This window comes from Carassius carassius, chromosome 41 (genome assembly GCF_963082965.1).
Source record: "Carassius carassius chromosome 41, fCarCar2.1, whole genome shotgun sequence".
NCBI lineage: Eukaryota > Metazoa > Chordata > Actinopteri > Cypriniformes > Cyprinidae > Carassius > Carassius carassius.
Genome location: NC_081795.1, coordinates 4191006 through 4214955, shown reverse-complemented (window position 1 = coordinate 4214955; position 23950 = coordinate 4191006). Strand labels below are relative to the sequence as shown.

The window sequence follows — 23950 nt, the reverse complement described above, 5'->3', positions numbered from 1 at the left end:
TTAATATAGAAAGCAGATATTATAAATTTTAATGATATGTCACAATATTACAGATTTTACTGTATTTTTTATTAAATATATGCAGTCTTGGTTAGTCTTTTTTCATAAACAGTAAAAATCATTTTGGCCCGAAGTTTATATCCTTACAATCAAAGGGCAAAACTCTGTAAATAGTATTTTAGTATGTTAGGTTTTAGTTATTAAAGCTATCAAGCTGATGCAGACCTACTACTTTTCTACTATTTACTAGACAACTGGTCATGCTCCCTAGAGGATGAGGAGTTGAGAAAAGTGTTTTTTTCCATCTCTCAATGCAGACATTTATATTTAATCATAGTTATGTGCAGACAGAGTAAGAGATTGAGTCATCCATGGTCAGGACTGTGTGCTGTCCCTGGGGCTGTTGTTAGGTTAACTGTCTTGCCCAATGGCACATCAGTGGCAAGTATTGCAGGACTGTAACTGCAGAAGCACCATCTATCCCTACAGTAAATGCTTTAACCTTTACGAGATGAAAGTACTGCAGTTGCTCTGTGTACCAGCACAATGCTTACAAGAAAATTGCAATAAACAGCTTTTGTGGGAAGCATTTGGACAGTTTGGAGAGAATGCCAATGTTTTGCGTGTATCAATCTGCAAACTGAATTTAGATGTTCTACCTCATTGTTCAGAATGCAGATTGAATTCTACTACTACAACCTACACCTACACCTCAGCTTTGCACTCTTAAACCGGTCATGGGATCTATTCCAAAACCTTTTGAACTGCCTACATACGGTATGCAGCATATTAAAGCATCATCGATCATCATCGATCGATCATCATCATGGGAACCCGGGTCCTACAGTAAAGCCTAATGTAAAGAAAAGTCATTTTACTGGAAGTGTCTTATTAGAAATGTTGCAAATTATGAGTTCATTAAGCACAGCACTTAACCCCAGGTTAGTCCCTGGTTTTGATAAATGACTACTTGTTTAAAGTATATGCTGGTTTCTGTCTCTCACAGTGAACAGACATAACCATCTGAAGGACTTCATGCTGGTAGTGTCAATAGTCATCGGACTGGGAGGCTGCTGGTTCGCTTACATCCAAAACCGGCACTCTAAAGACCACATGAAGAAGATGATGAAAGACCTGGAGAGCCTCCAGCGGGCAGAGCAGAGTCTTCATGACCTACAGCAGAAGTGAGAACCTGTTCTGCTCTGTCTTTATTTTTAGATTCTTGAACGAGTGTGAGAAACTGTAGTGACTCTTGACGCACTTGGCACTGATGCAAGGCTTTTTTTTTGCACTGTTTTTAAATAGTTTTTTTGCACCACGAACATGTGTTAGACAGGCGTCTTTGTCCAATCCAATGTCTAATGCCATATTAACCACAGTTTTAAGTCACAGGAAGTTGAATAGTTTTTGAAAACTTGCAGAGCTTGTTTTGATATTCAAAAAGACAAGGTTATGGAATAACCTTGACCTCCAGATGAGCCTTGTACTCCTGTTTATAGTGAGTTAAACTACTGACACATGACTTGCGCACAGGAGCTCATTAAGTGTTTTTTTAAGCCTTTTTTTAAGTGTCTTTTTTTTAAAGATTCCCTTCTGAGGGAACATGATATGAAGGCTTATGGGAGTAAACTGCTGTAGAGAACATCTGTTCAAAGAGAAAGAGGAATGGCTAGAAAATGAGTATCTATCTAACTATCTGTCTGTCTTTCGTTCTGTCTATCTGTCATTCTATTTGTCGTTTTATCTATCATTCTATCCATCATTCTACTATTCTATCTACTGTTCTATATATTGCCCTATCTATCATCCCTATCTGTTGTTCTATTGTTTTATCATTATATAATTCTAGCTGGCGTTCTTTCTGTAATTCTATTTATCTTAATTTGAAAGACTTAAGGCTGATTTATACTGATTTATAAGTTCGCTTGGGTAATATGACGTCATTGAGTTGTTGTCGCAAGTTCATTTTGAGTGCGCGCAAACTCATTTCGCGTGCCAGTTTGAAGAAGTAACAGTTTAACGTGAAGTTTAAACTCCATCAGGTGCTTTTTGATGGAAAATTATTTTTTTGCATAGTTTGTCCAAGGCTTTTTATTTGAAGTACGTTTTATTTTTATTGTATAAAAATAGAATTAGAATTCATTTACATACTAACGATACACTTTTTGCTTAAAGTTGTCTTGTTTGATATGAAATAAAGCCAATAGTTTAAGATCATTTTAAGTTTATACATTAATAAATGATTAATTCATCAACTCATTCATCACAAGCCTTGTACCGGCTAATGACTTTTCACCGGTGATTCCCGGCAGTTTTAGAGACAATTACTCCTTGTCGCCCCCTGTTGTTTCAAAGAATAGTACAACAGCGAACGCGACAAGTATAAAAGCCTCGTCCTTTTGGGTAGTTGCCCGCGCAGTCAGCGGAGGCTTGTCAGGCGAAAGTATAAATCCCGCTTTAAAGTTCTGTCTTCATGATTTCATACGGTATGACAAATGAAAACTGCATATTTGACAAAATAGTACCTTGTGGTGCTTGTAATGTCACATTAAACTAAACTTGTTAACCTCGTTACTGTTTTTGAAGGCACAAACATTCAAATATACAATTTATCTTAATATGGCATTATGCAATTTATTATTCACTTTCTTTGTCTAATTGACTGTTTACAACTATGCAAACTGTATGTTCTCGAACTAGAAAAGGCACCAGTTTCAGAGAATGACCCATAGCTCACTGAGAATATTTACCAGCAAGTGTTCAATAGTTGAGCAGCATTTGAAAACCATTACACATATGCTAAAAATCCTAAGGAATGTGAGAATGCAGATAATGCTCTGATCCCGCAATATCAACTGTCATCCACTAGCTTCCTGTAGAAGTCCTCATGCAGACTCATAGTCTGTCACCTTTTGAGAGAAAGGCACAGGAGTGTGAGTGTCAGGAAGAGTTCTTGTATCCCTTTAACATGTGAATGAAGTGTGAGAGTGTGTGTGAAGAGGACGGGGCAGTGGAAACTATGAATAGTGTGTTTGTTACAGTGGAGAACGTCCAGCATGTTATGTTCTGACAAACCGGCCGAGTCACCGGGTCACGTCTCCGGGGTTTGGTGGGTGAGAGGCCTACAGTGCTTCGGTCGCCCCAGAGGGAGGTGATTAACCCTGGATACTTCAAATCATCTCAGCTTAAACTCAAGAATAAAGATTAAATATATGACTTGGGTAGTTATGATGCATTTCACACCAGACAAACCTCTTCTCGAATGCTTCCAAATTACCACATGCGTGATCTATGTCCATTCACTCTGAGTCAGAATTGAGGCGTAATGTACACTGCCCATTCTGCATGGCAATTTACAATTCAGTATGATTAGAAGTAGAATGATGCATGTGCGGTAGGGTTTTGTGGGTGGGTGGCATTGCTATCCAGTTGCTTTAGTGAGCCACTATTACGTTGCTAGGTCATTCTGGTTTGTTGCAGTGGTATTGGTAGGATGTTTAGATGATTACATTACCGGTCAAAGTTTAAAGAATTCACAAGATTAAAATTGTACACATTCTGTTTCATTTGAGAGCAGGACATAGTATTTATACTGCTACTACTACTGCTACTATTTTATGCAATAAATTATAAATGCATACACTACTAGTAAAATTATTAGATATTGTTTTTATGTTCCTGAAAGAAGTGACCAAGGCTGCATTTATGGTAAAACAGCAATATTGTGAAATTATTACCATTTAAAAGAATGGTTTGCTCAAATAATTAAAGTCTTGGTGAGCGTTATAGACTTAAAACATTTACAAAATTGTAATTATTTCAGATTTCATGTTCTTTTTTTTCACTTTAGCTTTCAAAACTTCTTTAAAATATTTCTAAAAATCATTGCAAAGGGTTTAATTAAGAATTACTTCATTGAAAAGCTATGTTCCTGCATCATCTACTCTTTTGTTTGTAGTGTCTTTTGTTTTCATAACTGTACTTTCACCAGCATGAAAGAATGTTTTGTGAGAGTAAGAGTAAAGAGAGTAAAACAAACAATCGTCGTTCAAGTTCGAGCAAAGATGGCAGGTCAGGCGAAATGTTTTGTTTGAATATGGAAAAACTAGGAATTGAATAAAACGATTCAAATTTTAGCTCCCTGATTACATAAAATAGTAATTCATTCATAAAGAGTTTTAAGAGTGTAAATGAGACGACTTATCTTTCTAGATATTTGTTGTTGGCTTGTAACACAGAGATATGATTTCTTCATTTGGAGGATGGTGAATGGCAGAGGTCAGGATTGAGTGCTATAGTTTTTCAGTCTTGGCTGGAAGTTCAGATCACCTTACACTAGTCCTTCACTGAATGACCACTTCTCCCCCCATCCACCTGTTTATTTTTCCATCAGGTCTCTTAAGCCTTCGGTCTGCCATCTTCTGGATATTATTGACACTGCATGAGCCATACAGCAATTGTATCCATTCAGTCCAATTCCAAATTACCCATCATTTTCTCCATGGAGAAACTGATTTTTAACATGAGCATAAAACAGACCCGACATGTGATATATACTGCTGCAAAAGCTCAAGCCAATCTGGTTTAAGCTTCATTTGAAAAATTTTGCTCAATGTGAAGAATTATGCTACTAAGAATCCTGCAGTGATTGATATCGTGTCTTCTGAGGCAGTCCAGTGTCCCCTAAACTTTTGTTATTGGAAATGCCTCAAGCGAAGCCCTCAGACAGATAAAGCCTTTTCCTTGAAGTGAAGATTGATCTGAGGTCTTATATAGACTCGACTGAGTAAATCAGGGGCTCTGCTGTTCCTCTCTCTGTCGCCAGGAAAAATCGTTAATCCTGTCGTAGCTCAGGGAAGCCTAGAGTTGTCAGTGTTGTTTCTGCTCCTCTTTCATGCTCGATATGACCTCATCTTGTTTTTCTTCTTTTCTTTTTAAAGCCACACCCTAGTTTTGCAAACAGAGTTTCCTATGAATGTAGTTTTTGGATGAAGGTGATGGAATTGTGTGTGAAAACGTCATGTGAAATTGGCTGCACATATATGTGTACACACAGACAACATAACCAGGCAAACAGCAAGGATTATTTTATGACTGTGGTTTCATGATCTTTAGCTTTTATCCTGCTAATGTGCTAATTAATAATGGATTTATATGATGAGCAGACATGACCTGTTTTTTAGTGTGTATTTTTATGGGTAGTTTTTCAAAATCACAAACTTTGTTTCTGTTTAAAACAAAACTCTAACTTTGAACCTTAAGCATCTTGCTGGACCTGAAGCTGAAAAGAGCACAGCTGGGTTTAAGGAGCTGCTGAGATTTAACTTCTGAAAGCTAATGTGTGGTTTTTGTCTGACAGATGGTTTTTGTCTTTTATCAAGCATGCCTTAGTTTCCTGTCATTAGTAATATTTTGTTTTAGCATCTTTATCCTTGGATCTTATCTATTGGTCTTGCTGCACAACTATCGGTTTGCTGAGCTGTGCTAAACACAATCTTGGTGTCTCATAACGAGTGAGACATCATGTAATTGGCCAAGAGCTTAGATCCACTCCAATAACTGATGCCAGTGAAATCACACATGCAGAAGTTTTTTCACAGTCTACTGGTTTTTGAATAAAATGGCTCTTGGTAGCATAGTTTAAGAACCTGCTTTCTCCACTCTTAAGTATTTAATTCCTTAAATATATTATTGACCCTAGATAGATAGCAGTTTTGTATTTTTACTCAAATTCCCAAAAGGATCAGCGAAATCAAGGGTGTTGCTAATGGAATATTCTACTGTTTGATCTATAGGAATGCATCTTTTGTGCATTTTGCATGACTTGTATCGTTCATGTAAATTTCTCCTCTGAAAGTTTAGTGTATAGACTTTTCCAGGCATGGCATGGTTCATGAATATTAATTACAAAGTTTAACTTTTCACCCTAAAGCTTGTTAGGGGAGCGCCTCGCATTAGTAGAAATGCTTTGTCACCTTTTTTTTTTTAGCCTACTGCTTAACCAATCATTTGACTTCTGTTTGATCCTCAAGTTGTTGATTTTACCCTGCTATCTACATTTTCTTGACTTTTCCAATGCGGTCAAGCAAAATTCATTTCTTAAACATTTTGTACTTGCAGATTGTAACACTAGTGATCTGCGACTTATACTTTGTGGTTTATTTTGCCTTCTCGCAGGCTGCAGATTGCTCAGGAGGAACACCGTTCAGTGGAGGTGGAGAAGGTAAACCTGGAGCAGAAGCTGAGGGATGAGATCAATGCTGCCAAACAAGAAGCGCAGAGACTGAAGGGGCTCCGAGAGGGAACTGAGAACGAGCTGAGCCGACAGAAATATGCAGAGGAGGAGTTGGACCAGGTAAAAGTCCCCTAATAAATAAGCAAGATGTTCAAGTGTGGTTAGACTTAGATATAGATGTTCTAAGTTTGTAGAACTTAAATTAGCAGGTTCTGCAATACCGCCCATATTTTTGATTTGGTCAGGAAGTGGGTGAAAATGCTTGCAAGATGATCTGAAAGGTTATCAACAAAATGATTTCCTGTACTAATGAAGTTTGAGTATCTTCCCAGTGCAGTATCTAGTGTACCACCACGCTGTGGCCTACTTTACTCAGCAATTACCACAGTGCTGTTGCATAACAGGCAGTATTATACTTCAGATCTGGTGAAAAATCTTTGCAGAAGCTGATCACAGAATTGTAACAAGCTCCAGTATGTAAGGGACAGCAAGTGGTTCCTTCTGTGACTGTATATGTATATTATGTATATTATTCAACCTGTATTTGTGGCATGTTATTGGATGAATTGTTTGTTTTCATGATGGTCTATTAAAACCCCTGTGCTAAGTGGGTATTCTGGGTCAGAGGGTGGTACAAATCTCTGTGGGTTTGAAGCTCATTAGCACTTCTCTATAAGGAAAAGGGGCCTTTCGGCTCTCTGAACCCTCAGCCCACTCCCCTAGGCCCTTATTGGATGAGATCTGTTATTTACTGCTATAATGGAGGAGTTGATTGTGTTTTTCCTAGTAAGGTTAGGTTGGGGTGTAAAGCTTATCTGTGACTAATTATTTTGCATCTTGTCATAGCAAAATGTTTCAGGCGGTGAAATTTATGCCATTTATTCTCATTAGCTTGCCAACTGATTCATTCATGAGTCATGTAAATTAGCTAATTGTCCTAATCACATATGCAAATAATGGGATAAATAGAAGTTAAAAGGTTAAATACTATGTTGCAATTTCAGTATCCAAGTGTTTGGGTTGTTATTTTGCAGCATTTACCGATTTCGTAGGGTGCTGTGTGGCAAGGTTATTGTTAACTAAACTAAAACCATTTAAAAAAAATTAATTAAATAAAAAATAATACAACTTAGGCTAACTTCCAAGACAATATTTATCAGTATTGTTTAGTTTAACTTGAAGTACTGAAATTACTTAAACATAAATGAGCTGATAAGAGCGATTTCTGAATTGATTAAAAAGTGCTCCCATCTGAAAGCAGCCTTGTGAGGTTTGCTTGATGATCTGCTTTGCTTTGTTCTCTGATCTGATGTGTCTCTGGCGCTCCCTGCAGGTGCGAATGGCCTTGAGGAAGGCAGAGAAGGAGCTGGAGTCTCGCAGTAGCTGGTCTCCTCCTAATGCCCTGCAGAAATGGCTGCAGCTCACTCATGAGGTGGAGGTGCAGTACTACAACATTAAAAAACAGAACGCAGAGAGACAGCTGCAGGTGGCCAAAGAGGGGGTAAGCAGCATTTGTCAGTCATTCATTTAGCTGAGATGGAACAATGGTAAACACATTTAGATTTATTAATGACAGTGCAGCTTTGTTGTAGGACAACCCTAAAATGTGATGATAAAAACTTTACTAGGTCTAAGATTACAATATAATCATACTACTAATAATAGGTATACTCAAATAAGTATATATTGTAATTATTTTTTGTAATGTAAGGTTTGACTAGGATGCCAGATTCTTATTCAAAAATGAACAAAAATCTTATGATTTGGTGAGACAAAATCTTTAATAGGTTTGTGAGATAAGTAGATGTATTTATAATACAATAAAATAGGAATTCTATAATTATAATAATTTTCTTTAAAAAATTACACCCTTTTTTTAGGCAGAAAAGATTAAGAAGAAGAGAAATACTTTATTTGGTACGTTCCATGTGGCACATAGTTCTTCACTGGATGACGTGGATCACAAAATACTTACAGCCAAGTAAGACACATTAACATTTCTCAATATTTCTGAATGCTAATTTAAAAATTATATATTTTTTTACCATTTACACACATTGCCTTTAATGTCTTTCTGTCAAGGCAAGCTCTGGGTGAGGTAACAGCAGCTCTGAGAGAGAGACTCCATCGTTGGCAGCAGATTGAGATCTTAACAGGCTTCTCGCTGGTCAATAACCCAGGCCTGCCTTCTCTGGCCTCTTCCCTCAACCTGGACCCCAGCTTCATGGGCGGCCGCGGCACACCCCAGCACTTCATGTCTGAAGACATGGATGACATGGACGAGGACATAGTGGCACCAGGAACGCTCCAATGTAAGGACTTGCTGGACAGTGATGGGGATAAGCCCCTTTCAGCCAAAGGCCAGCAAAGACCTTGTGGTCTTTGGACCAAATCTAAATATCCCTAGTTTTGAGCTATTTAGATTTTTGATTTTTGTTGTCTGTCTGTGTGCAAGCTCTGTCAGAAATGGTTGTGTGCACCAAGCATGTTTGCAAACTTCTTATATATGCTTTCTGCTGGAGAATTTTTCCCCCATCTACAGATCTGTATTGCACAGAGTGGAGTACTTCAAGATCTGCACCACACAATTGCTGTCATATGATTTTGATAAAGCAACTATGCACACTTTATTTTTTTTTAGTTTATCATATTATATATGATGGAGGGTTACGGAGTAGGCCAGAAGAAACCGGACCACGTGCGAGTTAAGATTAGAGGTCTTAAGTCGAAGTCTGAAGTTGTTGTTGTGGATTGTAATAATTGTTATGTGTGAAATAATGTTATCAAACAAGCTCAAAGAAAATAGTTGTTTTCCCAGGTACAAAACATAAAATAAAATTGGTGTTTACTGGGCAAAATGTATCAATCTTGACATTTGTATTGCTTATGTCTTTTTGCACAATATATATTTTTTGCTGTTTTAACAAATAGTTAATTTTCATAGCTTTTATCATATCAACTTGTTGGCTCAAGGATTTATACAAATCCTTTAAGTATTTTAATTGATTGAGCAAATCACTCCCAAAATGAAGAGGTCTGTTCTTGTAGAACTGTGTTAGTAGTACTGTTATTAACAGTTGCACCCCTACCCTTGCCCTTACCCCCTCCAGATGCAGCGTGGCTAATGGGCCGCCGAGTAAGTGATCTCTGGTCATTGAATTCGGATTGCCAGTCATTTTGGAAGTACTCTGGTGGGCTAAACTACCATGCCCTTCACCCCAGCCACTCCTCTTACTTCCACTTGTTTTTCTTTACCTCTCTCCTTTAAAGCGAAATGCTGCTCATAACCCTAGCTACTACAAAGGGAAACTGGACCGAAAGAAACACTGTCTACACACCTCAATCTTTTTCTTGTCCACAGCCATGAAATGGTTTACTCTGAAATGCATGACCTCTCTTAGCTTTTGTTTTCTAATTTGTTTATAACATATCACTAAGTTCAGACTTGCAATTTGATATTTACATGATACTGTTTTACATTTTGTGCATCTTAATCTTTGAGTCTGAAATCTGAAAGTAAAATAGAGCCTTTTTACTTCCTTAGCACACATTCCTGGTCTGGTCATAAACAATTAGAGTTAAGTATAAAGTAGAAGTATAAAGATATTTAATCAAAATATAGTAATCACCTGAAATGTTTTTCCGTTAAAACTGACACCTCCAATCCCTTTTGTTTTGCACGATCCAATCGATTCCTGATGGATAGAAACAGGAAATGCAATAATGAAGGAATGCATTAAACGGATGGTTAGGGTCTTCGTTATTGTGTCTATTTCTGAGAAAAGCCACTGAGACTGTACACATCTGTACATATTTCCGCCTTAACACCTTGTTTCACCTTTTCCAGCTTGCCACCCATCACCCAATGTTATTACAGTGTCTGCATGCTTTGAGTCATTTGAGTCATTTCAATAAGTGACTTTATTGTTTTGTGCCCCAACAGCTCCCAGTATGATGTCACTCCGGCAACGGCACATTGACCCGCAGCTGGCCCTGGGTTCGCAGAGGTTGGTAGAGAGTTGTCTCTCACTTGGTGGTCAGGAAGGGGAGGGTAGCTTGTACTCGTCCAGGTCTAGGACGGCGATACGCCAGGCACGCAGCCAATCTTTTGGGCACTTTGACTCTCTGGGACTGCCTCCTCTTTCCTCAGCAGTGTCTCATCCTGCTATCTTCTCGGCTACCTCATCCCACGCTCCCCACTGCTCTTCTGTCACTACTGCCCCTCATGCATCCCACTTTCACTCTTCACATTTCCAGCCTATGGACACCATCCCAGACCTCCCCTATGATGCAAGCCCAGAGCGCTCCCGCCATTGCGACAGCTATGGGTATCACTTCATTCTGTTGTGCTTGATTTGTGCTTTTCACTTGGCATGATCCTGGGACTTCGTCCAAAACATTTAACAGTCCTCTTTTACTACACATTTCACACTTTCTGGTGAACCACTACTTGTCGGGTTTGTTGCTGTTGTTTGTACAGTTTATGACAATGCGGCTTTTAACTTGGTTGGGACATTTTAACTTCCTGTGACATTCCACCTCTTTGCTTAATCTGTTCTTGCAATGTTTGTTCCCTACTAATTCTCACACCTGCATGCCTGAATTGATCATGTTGTGCAGGGGTGGGTCACATTTGGCAGAGTTTAGCTCAGGGCTCTTTAACTCCAGTCCTGGAGGGCCAGGGTCCTGCAGACATAAGTTTCAACTTGAGTTAAACTGGGTCTGGATTTGGACTTGAAGAGTCTTAGCTTGAACTTACCTTAGAGCACCTGCCTGGAAGTTTCTAAAAGTGCTGAAGACATTGATTAGCTTGTTCACGTGTGCTTATTTGGGATTGGTGCTTAACTCTGCAGGACAGTGGCCTTCCAGGAGCAGGACTGGACACCCTTAATGTTGGGTTTCTCCATGTCAGGCTTGGGGCTAAAGGGATAAAGCTATAGGCACCAGGGCTTACTGGGCATGCACTCATCAATATTGCAAAATTTTTTGTCATGCTGAACGAAAATAATAACTTTATTTGCTCTACTATAATGCTAATTTTAGGGTTTAGGTAGGTGTAGATGTTAGTAAAACAGTGTGATAGGTTGCAAATTTAATTTATTTTATGGTGAGATTTTGCATCATTTCCTGCCTTAGCTGTATCCCTTCTAGCCACAACCCTGTCTGGGCTGTCCAATCCTGTTGCTGGATGGCTACCTTCTTGTAGAGTTAAGGTCCAACTTGTGTACATTTGCTTGAAAGCAGGAGCAGTACTTTTCTAGTACTGGGTAGTTAAGCCTTGGCATGTTGTGCTTCAGTTTAGACCACTTTGAGGTTGGAAATGTTGCCATTATTGCGGGCTTCTAAGGGGTTCGGGTAGCAGTAAATGCAGTGCTACCTTGTGCTTTCCCACTGCACGGCATGGGACGGCTCGCTTTGGAGGGGTTTTCCACTGTGTACAGTACCTGATACTTTTTTCAGTACCACCTCGGCTGAGGTTACAAGCAAGCCATACCATTACCAAAATGTGACATGTAAACCCTGCTGATCACTGATTTGCTGGAGAGAAGCTTTACTACTCGTGTAATTGCACTTGTGACACGTGACACTAGACCCGCTAGATTAAATCGAATGAGCTCACCTTTTTTTAAACAACAAAATTATGGCTGTTTCGTGGTCTGTTGAGGAATTACAGATGTTCCTCTTATTGATAGCCGAGGAGCGGATCCAGCGAGAGCTTGATGGGATGACATGGAATGAAAAAATTTTTTCAGGAGGTCATGGCTGTAGAGGCAATGCAACTTTAACAACATGTCTAATCCTGCCCACTATAAATTGATACTGAACTTCAGTGGAAACGCAACCTGAGTCAAGCCGTGCCGAGCCGAGCAGTACTATGCAGTGGAAAAGTGCCATTACATATAACCAGCAAGATGTCTTGACTGTTTGATTAGTCTGATATCTCACAAATTTTTTTTTTAAATTTCACTATTTTCATTCACAGGGACTTGAATCGCTCAGACTCTGATTCCTCCTTGTGCATATCCCAGACTGGCGAGCAGCTACGCCTATCCTACAGTTCCAAAGGCTTCCCTGTAAAGCCCACTTCACTTCTGCATGGCCCTCATTCATGCTCTGAAGAGGGAGCACACTCCCAAACCCATAACGGAGGCAACAGAGTTCCTGATGGGGGTTCATCTCCTGATGGAGTTTCTGAAAGTCCCATACTAATGAAGAAGGTATATGGCATAGAGAAATCCGCCAGTATGAGCGAGATCCAAGTCTCCCAAGCAGCGATGTCTATGTCGGAATCCTCACGCTCCTTGAGCCCAAACTCCACTGAATCCGATACCCCGTCCCTCACTGGACTGACTGGGGAGAAGGCTGGAAACCGCATACCACAGATCTCCTCGAAAAAAAGTCCCCTAGAGGAGGACAGTGGCTCCATATGTGAAGACACTGACTCTGCTGCCAGTCGCAAGAAACTTACCTTCAAGATCTTCAAAAAACAGAAGAAATAAGACAACTGGACAGCCGTTTTGTTTTTCTCTTACAGTCCTTTTTGTCGTGTTGTTAATAAACATGTTTAGATTTTTTTCAGAAGTTACGGCACCACCAGACACCTTTCCGAGGTCTTTATAGAAATGTTTGCTTTTTCAGAGGAACACTTAGGAACAAGCGTGATTTTGGGGAAGGGTGGGAATGACACATCAGTGGGAATGGGATGGACTATTTTTTTGAGAATGTAATGCATTATTTATTCAGCAGGAGACAGTGCCAGGCTTTCAAAGGAATCTCCCCTCTGATGGACTTTTCTTTCCTTGTATAATCCGTATCAGTTTGCATGTCTTCGCCTTTGTTTGATTGAACTTTGAATGCTCCTAGATGTTTGCTTGGTTCTTGTTCCCCTTTGCTTAAAACACGAAACAGCCTGGTTCTTTCATTTCTATCAGCAAACTCCTTTGTCTTTCAAGTTAAAATGAATTGTCAGCTTAGCGTTTAATGGTACTCTTTGATAAGTGTTTGTCAATGGTCAGAGAAACTGTAAAAGGGCTGAACTATCAGTGTGAAAGTCCCCTAAAATATGTTGCACTATTTCTGAATGTTGATGTGTCAGTTTTGTAAAGATAACTAGTATACGCTGGGATACACACTAAAACCTTTACACATACCAAGACACTGAACGTATCTGTAAGGCTTCAGGGATTTCTAGTATGTTGAAGAATTACACGATTAGAATTAACTGATCATTGCCGATTGTTCCAAATCATTTAGAAAATACAAGGAGCTTTATGAACATTCACATTTATTTTTTTTGAGCATTTACACTTAACCATGCCGTTTGCTGACTAAAGACATCATCCAAAATCCAAATCCAAAAAGAAATAAGAAAATATTTCTTTAAAAAAAGAATATAAAGAAAATGTATGGTGAATGGATACTTTAATTGGTTCAAATTACAAAGAGTAATTATAGCTTTAGCAGATCTTTCCATCTTTTTATTTAAAGCGCCAAACTAAAGCCAGAAAATGTTATTTTCTTCCATGAAACTTCCCGAAGGTTATATTTCAGATTTATTAGACCACTGATCTTAGATATGGTCTTATCTTAATTAGGTTTTCTATAGAGGTAAAAATAGTCCAATTTTTTTTTTTTTTTTTTTTTTTTGCTGAATTTGTTCATATTTCTTTGACCCACAAAGTTGAATACTTGATTTCTGGTGCTAAGCCACATGCAATTACTGTTATAATGGAGTGACTTGCCTTTAAATGGTCAGATGTTCGGGCAGATGGATTCTACCACTGTGCATTTTCAGAGGAAGTGGAGAACAGTCTCTGCTCTTCCTGTGGGTTTACATGATATTCACTAAGATGCATGTTTTTTAACCCAGAGCACTGAAAATGACAAGCACATTTTTTTGAAAAAATAGGATTTCAAGAATCATTAAACTTGGTGAGGGATGTCACTAGGCATTTTTATAGTTTTTACCCACAGGCAAACCAAAGCAGCGCTGCATGAAACATCACCTGTTTCTTCTATCATTTCTTTTGTGAAAGATGGTACAAGACCGCATCCAAATGTATGTCAACCAATCAGTCTTTAACAGGTATACAACTGTGCAGATGTATTAGTTTCATCTGTGCCTCTTTTGCACGAAGAAGCTCTTTTGTCTGTATGTCAGTGTGCGCGCATCAGTCTGGTCCAGTTAAACTGCACTTCACAGTGTTGATGCATGTTCTCAAACATGGACGGGAGAGATGGGAAATGTTTTAGACTGTTCCCCATATGTTTAGATATTCCAGTTCAATTCTCAGTTTGAGCTATTTATGCCTATACTGTACAGAGAGGTGTAGACACAAAGTAAAAAAAAGAGAATTTTGCATCTTCTGTAATGTTCAAAATTGTAGTCTTATAATTTTATGGCACTCCTGCATGAAGCAATAAAATTGGTTTTAAAACGACTGAGATTTCCATTATTCCATATAGTTTTCCCCCATGTTGATATATACAGTAGACCCCCAAACTTCTAAATATCTATTTATCAGTCTGACAGCCAAACAGATCTGTTTGCAATGTCACATACAGTTACAGACCAAAAGTTTGGACACACCTTCTCATTCAAAGAGTTTTCTTTATTTTCATGACTATGAAAATTGTAGAGTCACACTGAAGGCATCAAGGGCTATTTGACCAAGAAGGAGAGTGATGGGGTGCTGCGCCAGATGACCTGGCCTCCACAGTCAGCGGACCTGAATCCAATCGAGATGGTTTAGGGGTGAGCTGGACCGCAGACAGAAGGCAAAAGGGCCAAGAAGTGCTAAGCATCTCTCGGGGAACTCCTTCAAGACTGTTGGAAGACCATTTCAGGTGACTTCCTCTTGAAGCTCATCAAGAGAATGCCAAGAGTGTGCAAAGCAGTAATCAAAGCACAAGGTGGCTACTTTGAAGAACCTAGAATAGGCCTATGACATATTTTCAGTTGTTTCACACTTTTTGGTTATGTATATAATTCCACATGTGTTAATTCATAGTTTTGATGCATTCAGTGTGAATCTACAAAAACTCTTTGAATGAGAAGGTGTGTCCAAACTTTTGGTCTGTACTGTATGTAAATATGTACATTATTTATGTACTTATACGGATAGGGGAACGTGTTTACTTTTTTACTTGACTTTATTACCCAGAATGCTGTTTCCTACTGAATTTCCCTCAATGTCACTTGCTGTGCTGTTATTCCAGTTAAACCATCTGATAGTCGTTTCGAAGAGGAATGATGGGAGATCTGCCAGAGTTTTTACTGCTTTTGTTTACATGTCATTGTTTCTGTAAGTATAGTGAGTTCATTTCAGATGCAAACTGGACCTATAGTTTACATCTATAATTAAATATGTCTGATTTGTATTTGTTTATAACCAAATAACTGGCTGTCTGAGTCGATCCAGCACAGGTAATGTGGCTTTCCTAGACGCACCTGACGCGTCCGTCTACAGCTGTCCTTTACGCGTTAAGTACAGTTGTATTCAGTCGTCCGTAGTGCACATTCAGGTTCTGGTTTCTTTCAGTACTGGATCTACCTCAGTTTTCCACAAATACTGGACCTGCGAGCCAGGACATTCCAGATCTCGAGTGGTGACCGTGAGTTTTCCTGACTGACTTGTGTACCGACCAGATTGGGTAATACGCGGTTCTGACTGGGTTTATTGAGTGGTTGGATCGGACCGGAGTCTAAAGGACTGGACAGGTTTCCTGGAACCAGTGTGACAGTTCCCCTCGACTTTTACTCGTCGACCCTTTAAACAACACCAGCTTTGTGCCAAATGGGACAAAGATTTGCTTGAGAATATTACTGAAAATAATAATGCTATCTGAGGTTTCATTGTGCCATGGTAAAGAATATCTGTTTTGGCCAGCAGAGGGCAGTCTTGCAAAGCATTTGAAGTCAATGGAGGTTAGATGAGATCAAACTCATTAAAGATCATATTATCTTGTATTAACAGGGCCAAGGAGTTCCAAAAGATGTTCAGAGAGCTGTGATATTCCTGGAGAAAGCAATTGATCAGGTACATCTAGCAAGTGTTGCATAAATATTTGTTTAAAACCAGGGGTTTTAAAACTGGTTAAAGGCTGGAAATTGTGCTAAGGGTTTTGTTGAACCTTTTTTTTTTTTTTTTTTTTTTTTGTTTAGGGAAGATATAAGATTAAATAAATTAAAAAAAAAAAAAATATATATATATATATATATATATATATATTTTTTTTTTTTTAAAGTAAACAATAATTATTATTTAACATAATTGTAACTAAATATTTTTACAATATTTTTGTTTTATATAATAAAGTTCTTTATATAGTTGCCTTTTACATTTGTATGACTAGATTTCTCATATGTGGATGGAGATATTTGGTGATTTTCAGAGATTGAAAACCTCCAGTTCAGTCCTCAGTGTGTTTATGATTGTTTATTGTTTATTTTTGTTAATTACGTCATATCTTGAATTATTTTGGCTTTAAAGGGTTACTCCACCCCAAAATGAAAATTTTGTCATTAATCACTTACCCCCATGTTGTTCCAAACCCATAAAAGCTTTGTTGGTCTTCGCAACAGAATTTCAGAATTTTTGGAGGAAAACCAGGAGTCTTGTGAATGTCCCATAGACTGCCAAGTAAAATACACTGTCAAGGTCCAGAAAAGTATAAAAGACATCACCTGAATAGTTAATCTGCCATCAGTGGTTCAACCGTAATGTTATGAAGTGATGAGAATACTTTTTGTATGCGAAGAAAACAAAAATAATGACTTTATTCAACAATTTGTCTCCTTTGTGTCTCTCCGCATCCCTGAAGTGCCATTTTGGAGAATATGAGCTTAACTCAAGCGGCGTACCCTTTTCTGTGTCAGCCGCGCTGCACAGATGCACTGTTTTCATTCAAAACAAAATGTAAATAAATACACACAGAAAACGTATCCTTGTGGCGCGGCTGACACAGAAGAGCGTATGCATCTTACAACATATTGACTGTTTTCCACTCAATCCACGACCTGTAAGTGATTTTTACATCCCGCAGGGGTCCATTGGTCACTGCTGTGTGCTGGTACTATGAGCAGTGTGAGAATGATTACAAGAAGGTCTGTGGGAAGAAGCTGATGCCAAAGATCACGCTGAAGCTGCCATGAACAAGGCCTCTATCCTGGTCAACCTACCGACCAGGTAAACACCCTGCGCAACATGCTAATGTGCTGTTAACTCTAATTAACCTAATAAAGAGTTTCTTTAACTATGACTTTGCTTGTTCAATAGTTTAGGGCATATAAACACTATTTAAAGTCAGCCCAGAGAGGACACTTAAATGGTGGCATTGACTTGGCTTATATTTGGATTCATGGGTTTTCCGGCCAAATTGCTAGACGCCCGTTCTATTCTGTATGTAACTCAAAATAATATACAGTACAGACCAAAAGTTTGGAAACATTACTATTTTTAATGTTTTTGAAAGAAGTTTCTTCTGCTCATCAAGTCTGCATTTATTTGATCAAAAATACAGAAAAAACAGTAATATTGTGAAATATTATTACAACTTAAAATAATAGTTTTCTATTTGAATATACTTACAAAAATGTATTCCTGTGACGCAAAGCTGAATTTTCAGCATCATTACTCCAGCCTTCAGTGTCACATGTAACATCCAGTCTATCACATGATCAATTAGATATCATTCTAATATTCTGATTTATTATGAGTGTTGGAAACAGTTCTGCTGTCTAATATATTTGATGAATAAAAGGTTAAAAAGAACTGCATTTATTCAAAATAAAAAAAACATTTTCTAATAATATATATTCTAATAATATATTTTCTTTACTATCACTTTTTATCAATTTAACACATCCTTGCTGAATAAAAGTATTGATTTTATTTAAAAAAAAAAGAAAGAAAGAAAAATGTCCCCAAATTACTGACCAGTAGTGTATATTGTTATTACAAAATATTTATATTTTAAAAACATAGCTTTTTTTTTTTTTTTTTTTTTTTACTTTTTATTCATCAAAGTATCCTAAAAAAGTATCACATGTTCTGAAAATATATTAAGCAGCAGAACTGTTTTCAACTTTGATAATGAATCATCATATTAGAATGATTTCTAAAGGATCATGTGATAATGATCCTAAAAATTCATCTTTGCATAACAGAAATAAATGATATTTTAAAGTATAATAAATTTAAAAACAATTATTTTAAATTGTAATAATATATCACAATATTACTTTTTTCTGTATTTTTGATCAAATAAATGCAGGCTTGATGAGCAGAAGAAACTTCTTTCAAAAACATTAAAAATAGTAATGTCTCCAAACATTTGGTCTGTACTGTATATAACTAATATTTTATATATTTTTACATTTAGATATAAAACCAAGCTTTAGCAACCCTTCACAAGCATCGCGCAGCTAATAATTGGCTGAAAACACTATGCACGTGTTCACTTAGTGTAAATGGGCATGATGCCTCTGATAATACCTTAGAGTAGACGATTCAATCTTCTGTGGCTCAAAGCTATTTCTTATTGACATTTTGTTATTGGATGTTTTGGGAATATATGTTTTTTCTTTTTTTGTTTTTTTTTGTTTGTCTTTGAACCTTGGTTGGGTTAAATGGGCATCTGAACAGAATGGATATCTGGGAATCGTCTTGAGAAACGGACTGAATGCCTATTTCAAAGGAGACTGGTAAACCTTTCAGTTTGAGTGGCCACAGAGTTATATTAATGTATAATTCTCACATTATTAAATTACAACATAAATGTCCTTTTAGATTTCATTTACATTATAAAAGGATGTTGCAAAGGCCACTTTCTATTGTTTATTTCGTCCTCTCTCTCTCTCTCTCTCTCTCATTGCTGCAGGATCATGTCTTTGATTTATTGTCTGAGTGCTGCAGAGAGTGGATTTGAAGCAGCTCAGTTTAATGTGGCATACCTGTGTGAACTCAACTCAGTGATTCTCTTCTAAACACTTGCTTTAGATTCAGATAAGCATGTTCACTCGATGTCTTTGACAGATATTTTCTATCTTTATACTGCAGGACTCTTTGGATCCAGCGCTGGTGACTCTGGTGCCTGTTAAGATATTATAACATGTCGATACAGGCTCAAGATCAGGCTTCGTACGGTAATTTGAACAAATCTAAGAATAATATAATAATATAAATGATAGTAAAAATGTATTTTGTTTATCTCTTAAAAAAAGTTATAACAAATATAAAATGTAAATATATATCTTTATGAATTCAATGGGAAGAGCTATTTATTTTTTTTATTTTTTTTTATGTACATTTGTAATTTTTTCATTTTATTTCTAGTTTCAAATTTTCAGTTTTCATGTTCTGGTCTAATCTCATCTGTTTCATCTGAAAGGGCTGACATCTGCTGCAGTAGAATATAAAATGAATGTAATTTAGTGTGGGATACGGTGGCAGTCATATATCTTTATTGTGAACTGAAATGCTCGTGGTGAAGGACACCTGAGGTTTGACTCAGTGTCCTGCGTCAGTACATTTGTGCTCTTTCTCAAGCTCCCTGTTGCTTAAGCTGGAGTCTCTGCATGTGGTGATGAGTATATGTTTCTCTCTCAGCTTTGATCAGAATGGGAGATCTGTTCTATGGTGAACAGGCTTTGGGCAGAAAAGAGGTTTCTGATGCAGCAGAGATGTACAAGCAAGCAGCACTCAAGAATGAACCACAGGTACCTGTGACAGCAAAACGGACTGAAGTTTAACCTTGAATGATCAGGAATTGTGATTATTTAATAAACTATTAATCTCAAGTCATTATTTGTGGGGAAAAAATAATAAATAAATAAAAATAATTAATTAGTTTATTCGAAAAGGCATGTTTGTTTATTTATTAATAATATAATATTATATATTAATTTAAGAGGCTGTATTTGTTCTAATGTTTTAAGAGTATTGTTTAATGTTTAGTTTGTTAGTTTTTGTTTGTTGTTTTCCTGACAAGTGATATGTTTCTTTTTAAAAAATTATGCATGTTGATAATTTGTTACAAGAAGCTCGGTTTTGTTTGCTCTAAAAAAACGTTTTTCTTTTAACAAGCTGTTTGTTTGTTTTTTATTTGTTCTAACAAGTATTTCTGTTTGATTTGGGTTTTTTCTACAAGCAATATTTTGTTTTAACAGCCAAATTTGTTTATTTATTCATTTGTTTTAATGCCCAATTTGTATTTGTTCTAATAGGATTTTAATTTATTTAATTTATTGTCTTTTATTATTATTATTATTATTATTATTATTTAAGAGTTTTTTTGTTTGGTTTGTTAATGTTTTTTCAATGAATTCAGATTTGATTTCCGGTCTCCTCAGGGTTGGTATAATCTTGGCCTTGTCCTTAATAGAGAGTCTCTGCCGTTCAGTGTGCTTTCTGAGCTCAGTTTGCTCCACCTTCACTTAACAGACAGACAGAAGCTTCTCAGCAAAGGTAAGACAACACCACAATCATGAAACATTCAGACTGCCATTATCCACTTCAGATGACTCCGTTGTACTATCCTGACAGTGTATTATAATATGGCCCGTTTTCTCCACATTTTCCGTAGATGTTGAGAGACCAATAGCACTGAAGCCTACCTGCTCTGTACACTGGTGCTGTTCAGCACACACATGCATTCTATACAAATAAGTGAAAGTCATGAGATTTGCCAAGTATGGTTACCCATACTCGGAATTGGTGCTCTGCAATTAACCCATCCAAGTGCACACACACAGCAGTGAGAAGTGAACACACCGTGGACACACACCCAGAGCAGTGGGCAGCTATATATCCAGCATCCGGGGAGAAACTTGAGGTTCAGTGCCTTGCTCAAGGGCACTTCAGCCATGAGTATTGAAGGTGGAAGAGAGCACTGTTCATTCACCCCGATTGTGCCACTGAAGCTACTTCAGGATACTGCCATAAAGGTTAGTTAATTTTTGTAATTAAAGCTGAAATATTGACTTTTGGATGCCTGCACTGAAAACGTACTGTAACCAAGCAAGTCAGTCAACAACAAAAAAGAAAAAAAAGAAAAACAGCCTAAATGAACTCCTTGTTGTTTCATTTGTTTAATAGTGTATAATTGCATGAGCGTCTCATGGGGAAGCTCCTGTGGTTACTGTGTTAACATAATAATGATTTGTCTCTGAGACTGTCTAATGATGAGGGACTCATTTTTACAAATAGATGCTTTCCGTGTCCCTGTAGCTCATTGCCACAGTTTCGGCAGCAGTTTTTTGTATTTGGACTAATTAAATGGAGGCCAACACCACTCCACCAAACATCTGCTTCCAGCCAGACCCAAGGGGAGGAATCCTAGAGAAATATACCACACAACTTTAACTACTATTGTATATGGTTTTCTATTTTATATGGTTACCATTGTATATGGTTTTCCTCCATGTAAAGCCTTTGTTTACTGTTTTTAATAGGAATAATGTTTTAACCTTCATTTTTGTGCTATAAAGAGATACAAAGTGCAGTATGACTTGAAATTTTGTTGTAAGAAAGGCACAGTCTAACATTTAACTGCAAAATTATGTTTAATTAAAGTAATATGCATTCAGTTTATATTCAGGTGGAAGGGATAGTTCACCCAAAAATGAAAATCCTGTCATTGATTCACCTTCTAGTTGTTCCACACCTGTATGAGTTTCTTTCTCCTGTTGAACATAAAAGAAGGTATTTTGAAGAACGTTGGTAACAAATCAGTTGATGGAAGCCACTGACTACCATAGCATTTCTTTAAACTAGTGGGCATAATGTGAATTAATTTTGTCACCTAAATCATCAGCATTTCAAAAAAAAAGTAAAAGTTCTTCTGAATAAAGTAATATTTTAATTCCTGTTGATCTTTCTTGTTCTTGTTTCTGACATGTAATTTCTTCTGAGAGTTCTGGCTGTACTACTTCTTGTGTCTCAAGAAGACAAACTCATTTTTTCCCTCTCTTGGAGGTACGGTGTCCCAGTGGGGCCACTCTGTCTGTGTCTAATGAAAAAGTGCAAGGGCTCTCCAGGCTTCTTTGCAGACTGATGCAAACAGCAGGTGTGAAGCAGGCTGTGATGTGCCTAGGGCCACACCGGGGCCCCAGGAACACACACCGTTGCTCACGCTTAATTAAAACAACACTAAAAGCAGGCTAGTCCTCAGAGAGAGGGAGTGCACCAAAGTGTCAAGTGTCCAATCATCAGGGGACGGGAATCTTACTGCGTTTACATTCAAATAATGTGATGCTTTCTGTGAAACCTCCATTCTGGTGCCTCGTCATGATTTATGCATTCTAACTTACAATATACCTCATGTAAAGATATTTTATTAAATAGTTTTTCTAAATTGTTCAGGGAATATGTTAAACTCGGCCCACCGTTCTATCAATGTAATAGCTAAAGAAACATGTTTTAATGTCCTCAATCACTGTGAACTGCCTCCAAGCGGTCTTTTTCCCTGGCTTGCTTTTATATTTAATTGCTGAACTTTAGATGATGTTTATGACTTTAAAAGGCACCAGAGGAGTGTGAGATATTTGGCACTTTTGCTACAAAATAGGGCTTGCAAGTCTAAGTCAAAGTAAGTGAAAATATGTGCTTAGCCTTTCAAATATGTTTTTAATCCATAACTAAATGTTAACTTTATTATTATTATTATTATTTATTTAATTATTTATTTATTTTTTACATTTAATATTATATTGGATTTGTTTCGGACATTTGATGTGAACTTTTCAAACTTTATGTTTGGGTAAGATACTAGTTTATTTAATATATATAATAGTTAATAGTTGTTTTGAAGAATAGTTTGTTAAAAAGTTTAGGATCAGTTAGATTTTGAAATTAATATTTAATATGAATTATTTAGTGAATGTATATGATTAAAACTGACAGTAAAGACATTTACAAAATATTTCTATTTCAAATAAAGCTGTTCTATTTGATTTTATTCAATTCATATTTGATATGATTTCTGTATATTAGAGTGATTTCTGATGGAACATGTGACACTGAATACAGGAGAAATGGCTTCTAAAACATTTAAATTCAGAAATAAATTACATTTTTAAAATATATTCAGATTAAAAACATTTATATTTGTAATAACTTTCACAATATTAGACTTGTTAAAAAAAACACAAATATCCTATTCGTTTCTTTTTTTCTTTTCATTTTCCCTCCCCCTTTCCTCTTTCCCCTTTCCTTATTAACAATATAACACAGTGCTGTACAATATAACACAGTACTGTATCAAAATATTATGTGCTTTCCTAATTTTGATCTTATTTTGTGTGTGTGTGTATATATATATATATATATATATATATATATATATGTGTGTATGTGTGTGTATATATGTATATATACATGTATATATACATAAAAATGTGTGTGTGCGTGTGTGTGTGTGTATGTGTGGTCATTTTCATTTAAGGTTATTATCTTTCACATTCATTGTGAAAATGTCCACAATTAAACAGGGCACTGGGCAAATACGTTTAAGGTATCATGTAAAAAAATGAATGGATTTATCTTTTTTATGAGACATTGTAATTTAGATATCAGTTATGATACAAATCACATATTAAACTACAGTATGTCAAAATGTATTTATCAGTAATTTAAAGTGCGATGAATGCATCTAGAATCTTGTGAATATTTTCAGGGAATGTTCTGTGCACTGCGACACTGCAGTGTATGTTTC

General features: G+C 37.0%; 1 protein-coding gene and 1 pseudogene across 4 annotated transcripts in view; both read left to right on the top strand.

The window, feature by feature from the left end:
• The window catches only part of LOC132123466 (stromal interaction molecule 1-like), a 39542-nt gene extending 24866 nt beyond the window's left edge, over positions 1 to 14676 (top strand). The window contains exons 7-14 of one of the 4 annotated variants that reach the window (XM_059534090.1): positions 1007 to 1184; positions 6178 to 6355; positions 7569 to 7736; positions 8116 to 8216; positions 8318 to 8547; positions 9346 to 9426; positions 10179 to 10563; positions 12219 to 14676. In XM_059534090.1, the coding sequence (XP_059390073.1) occupies positions 1007 to 1184; positions 6178 to 6355; positions 7569 to 7736; positions 8116 to 8216; positions 8318 to 8547; positions 9346 to 9426; positions 10179 to 10563; positions 12219 to 12735 (1838 nt within the window). In that variant the 3' untranslated portion in view covers positions 12736 to 14676. The remainder of the gene's footprint in view (positions 1 to 1006; positions 1185 to 6177; positions 6356 to 7568; positions 7737 to 8115; positions 8217 to 8317; positions 8548 to 9345; positions 9427 to 10178; positions 10564 to 12218) is intronic. The other 3 variants (XM_059534092.1, XM_059534091.1, XM_059534093.1) reach the window with 3 other exon arrangements.
• Positions 14677 to 16157: 1481 nt separating this feature from the next.
• On the top strand, positions 16158 to 21465 carry LOC132123013 (protein sel-1 homolog 3-like; annotated as a pseudogene).
• The last annotated feature ends 2485 nt before the right edge of the window (positions 21466 to 23950 follow it).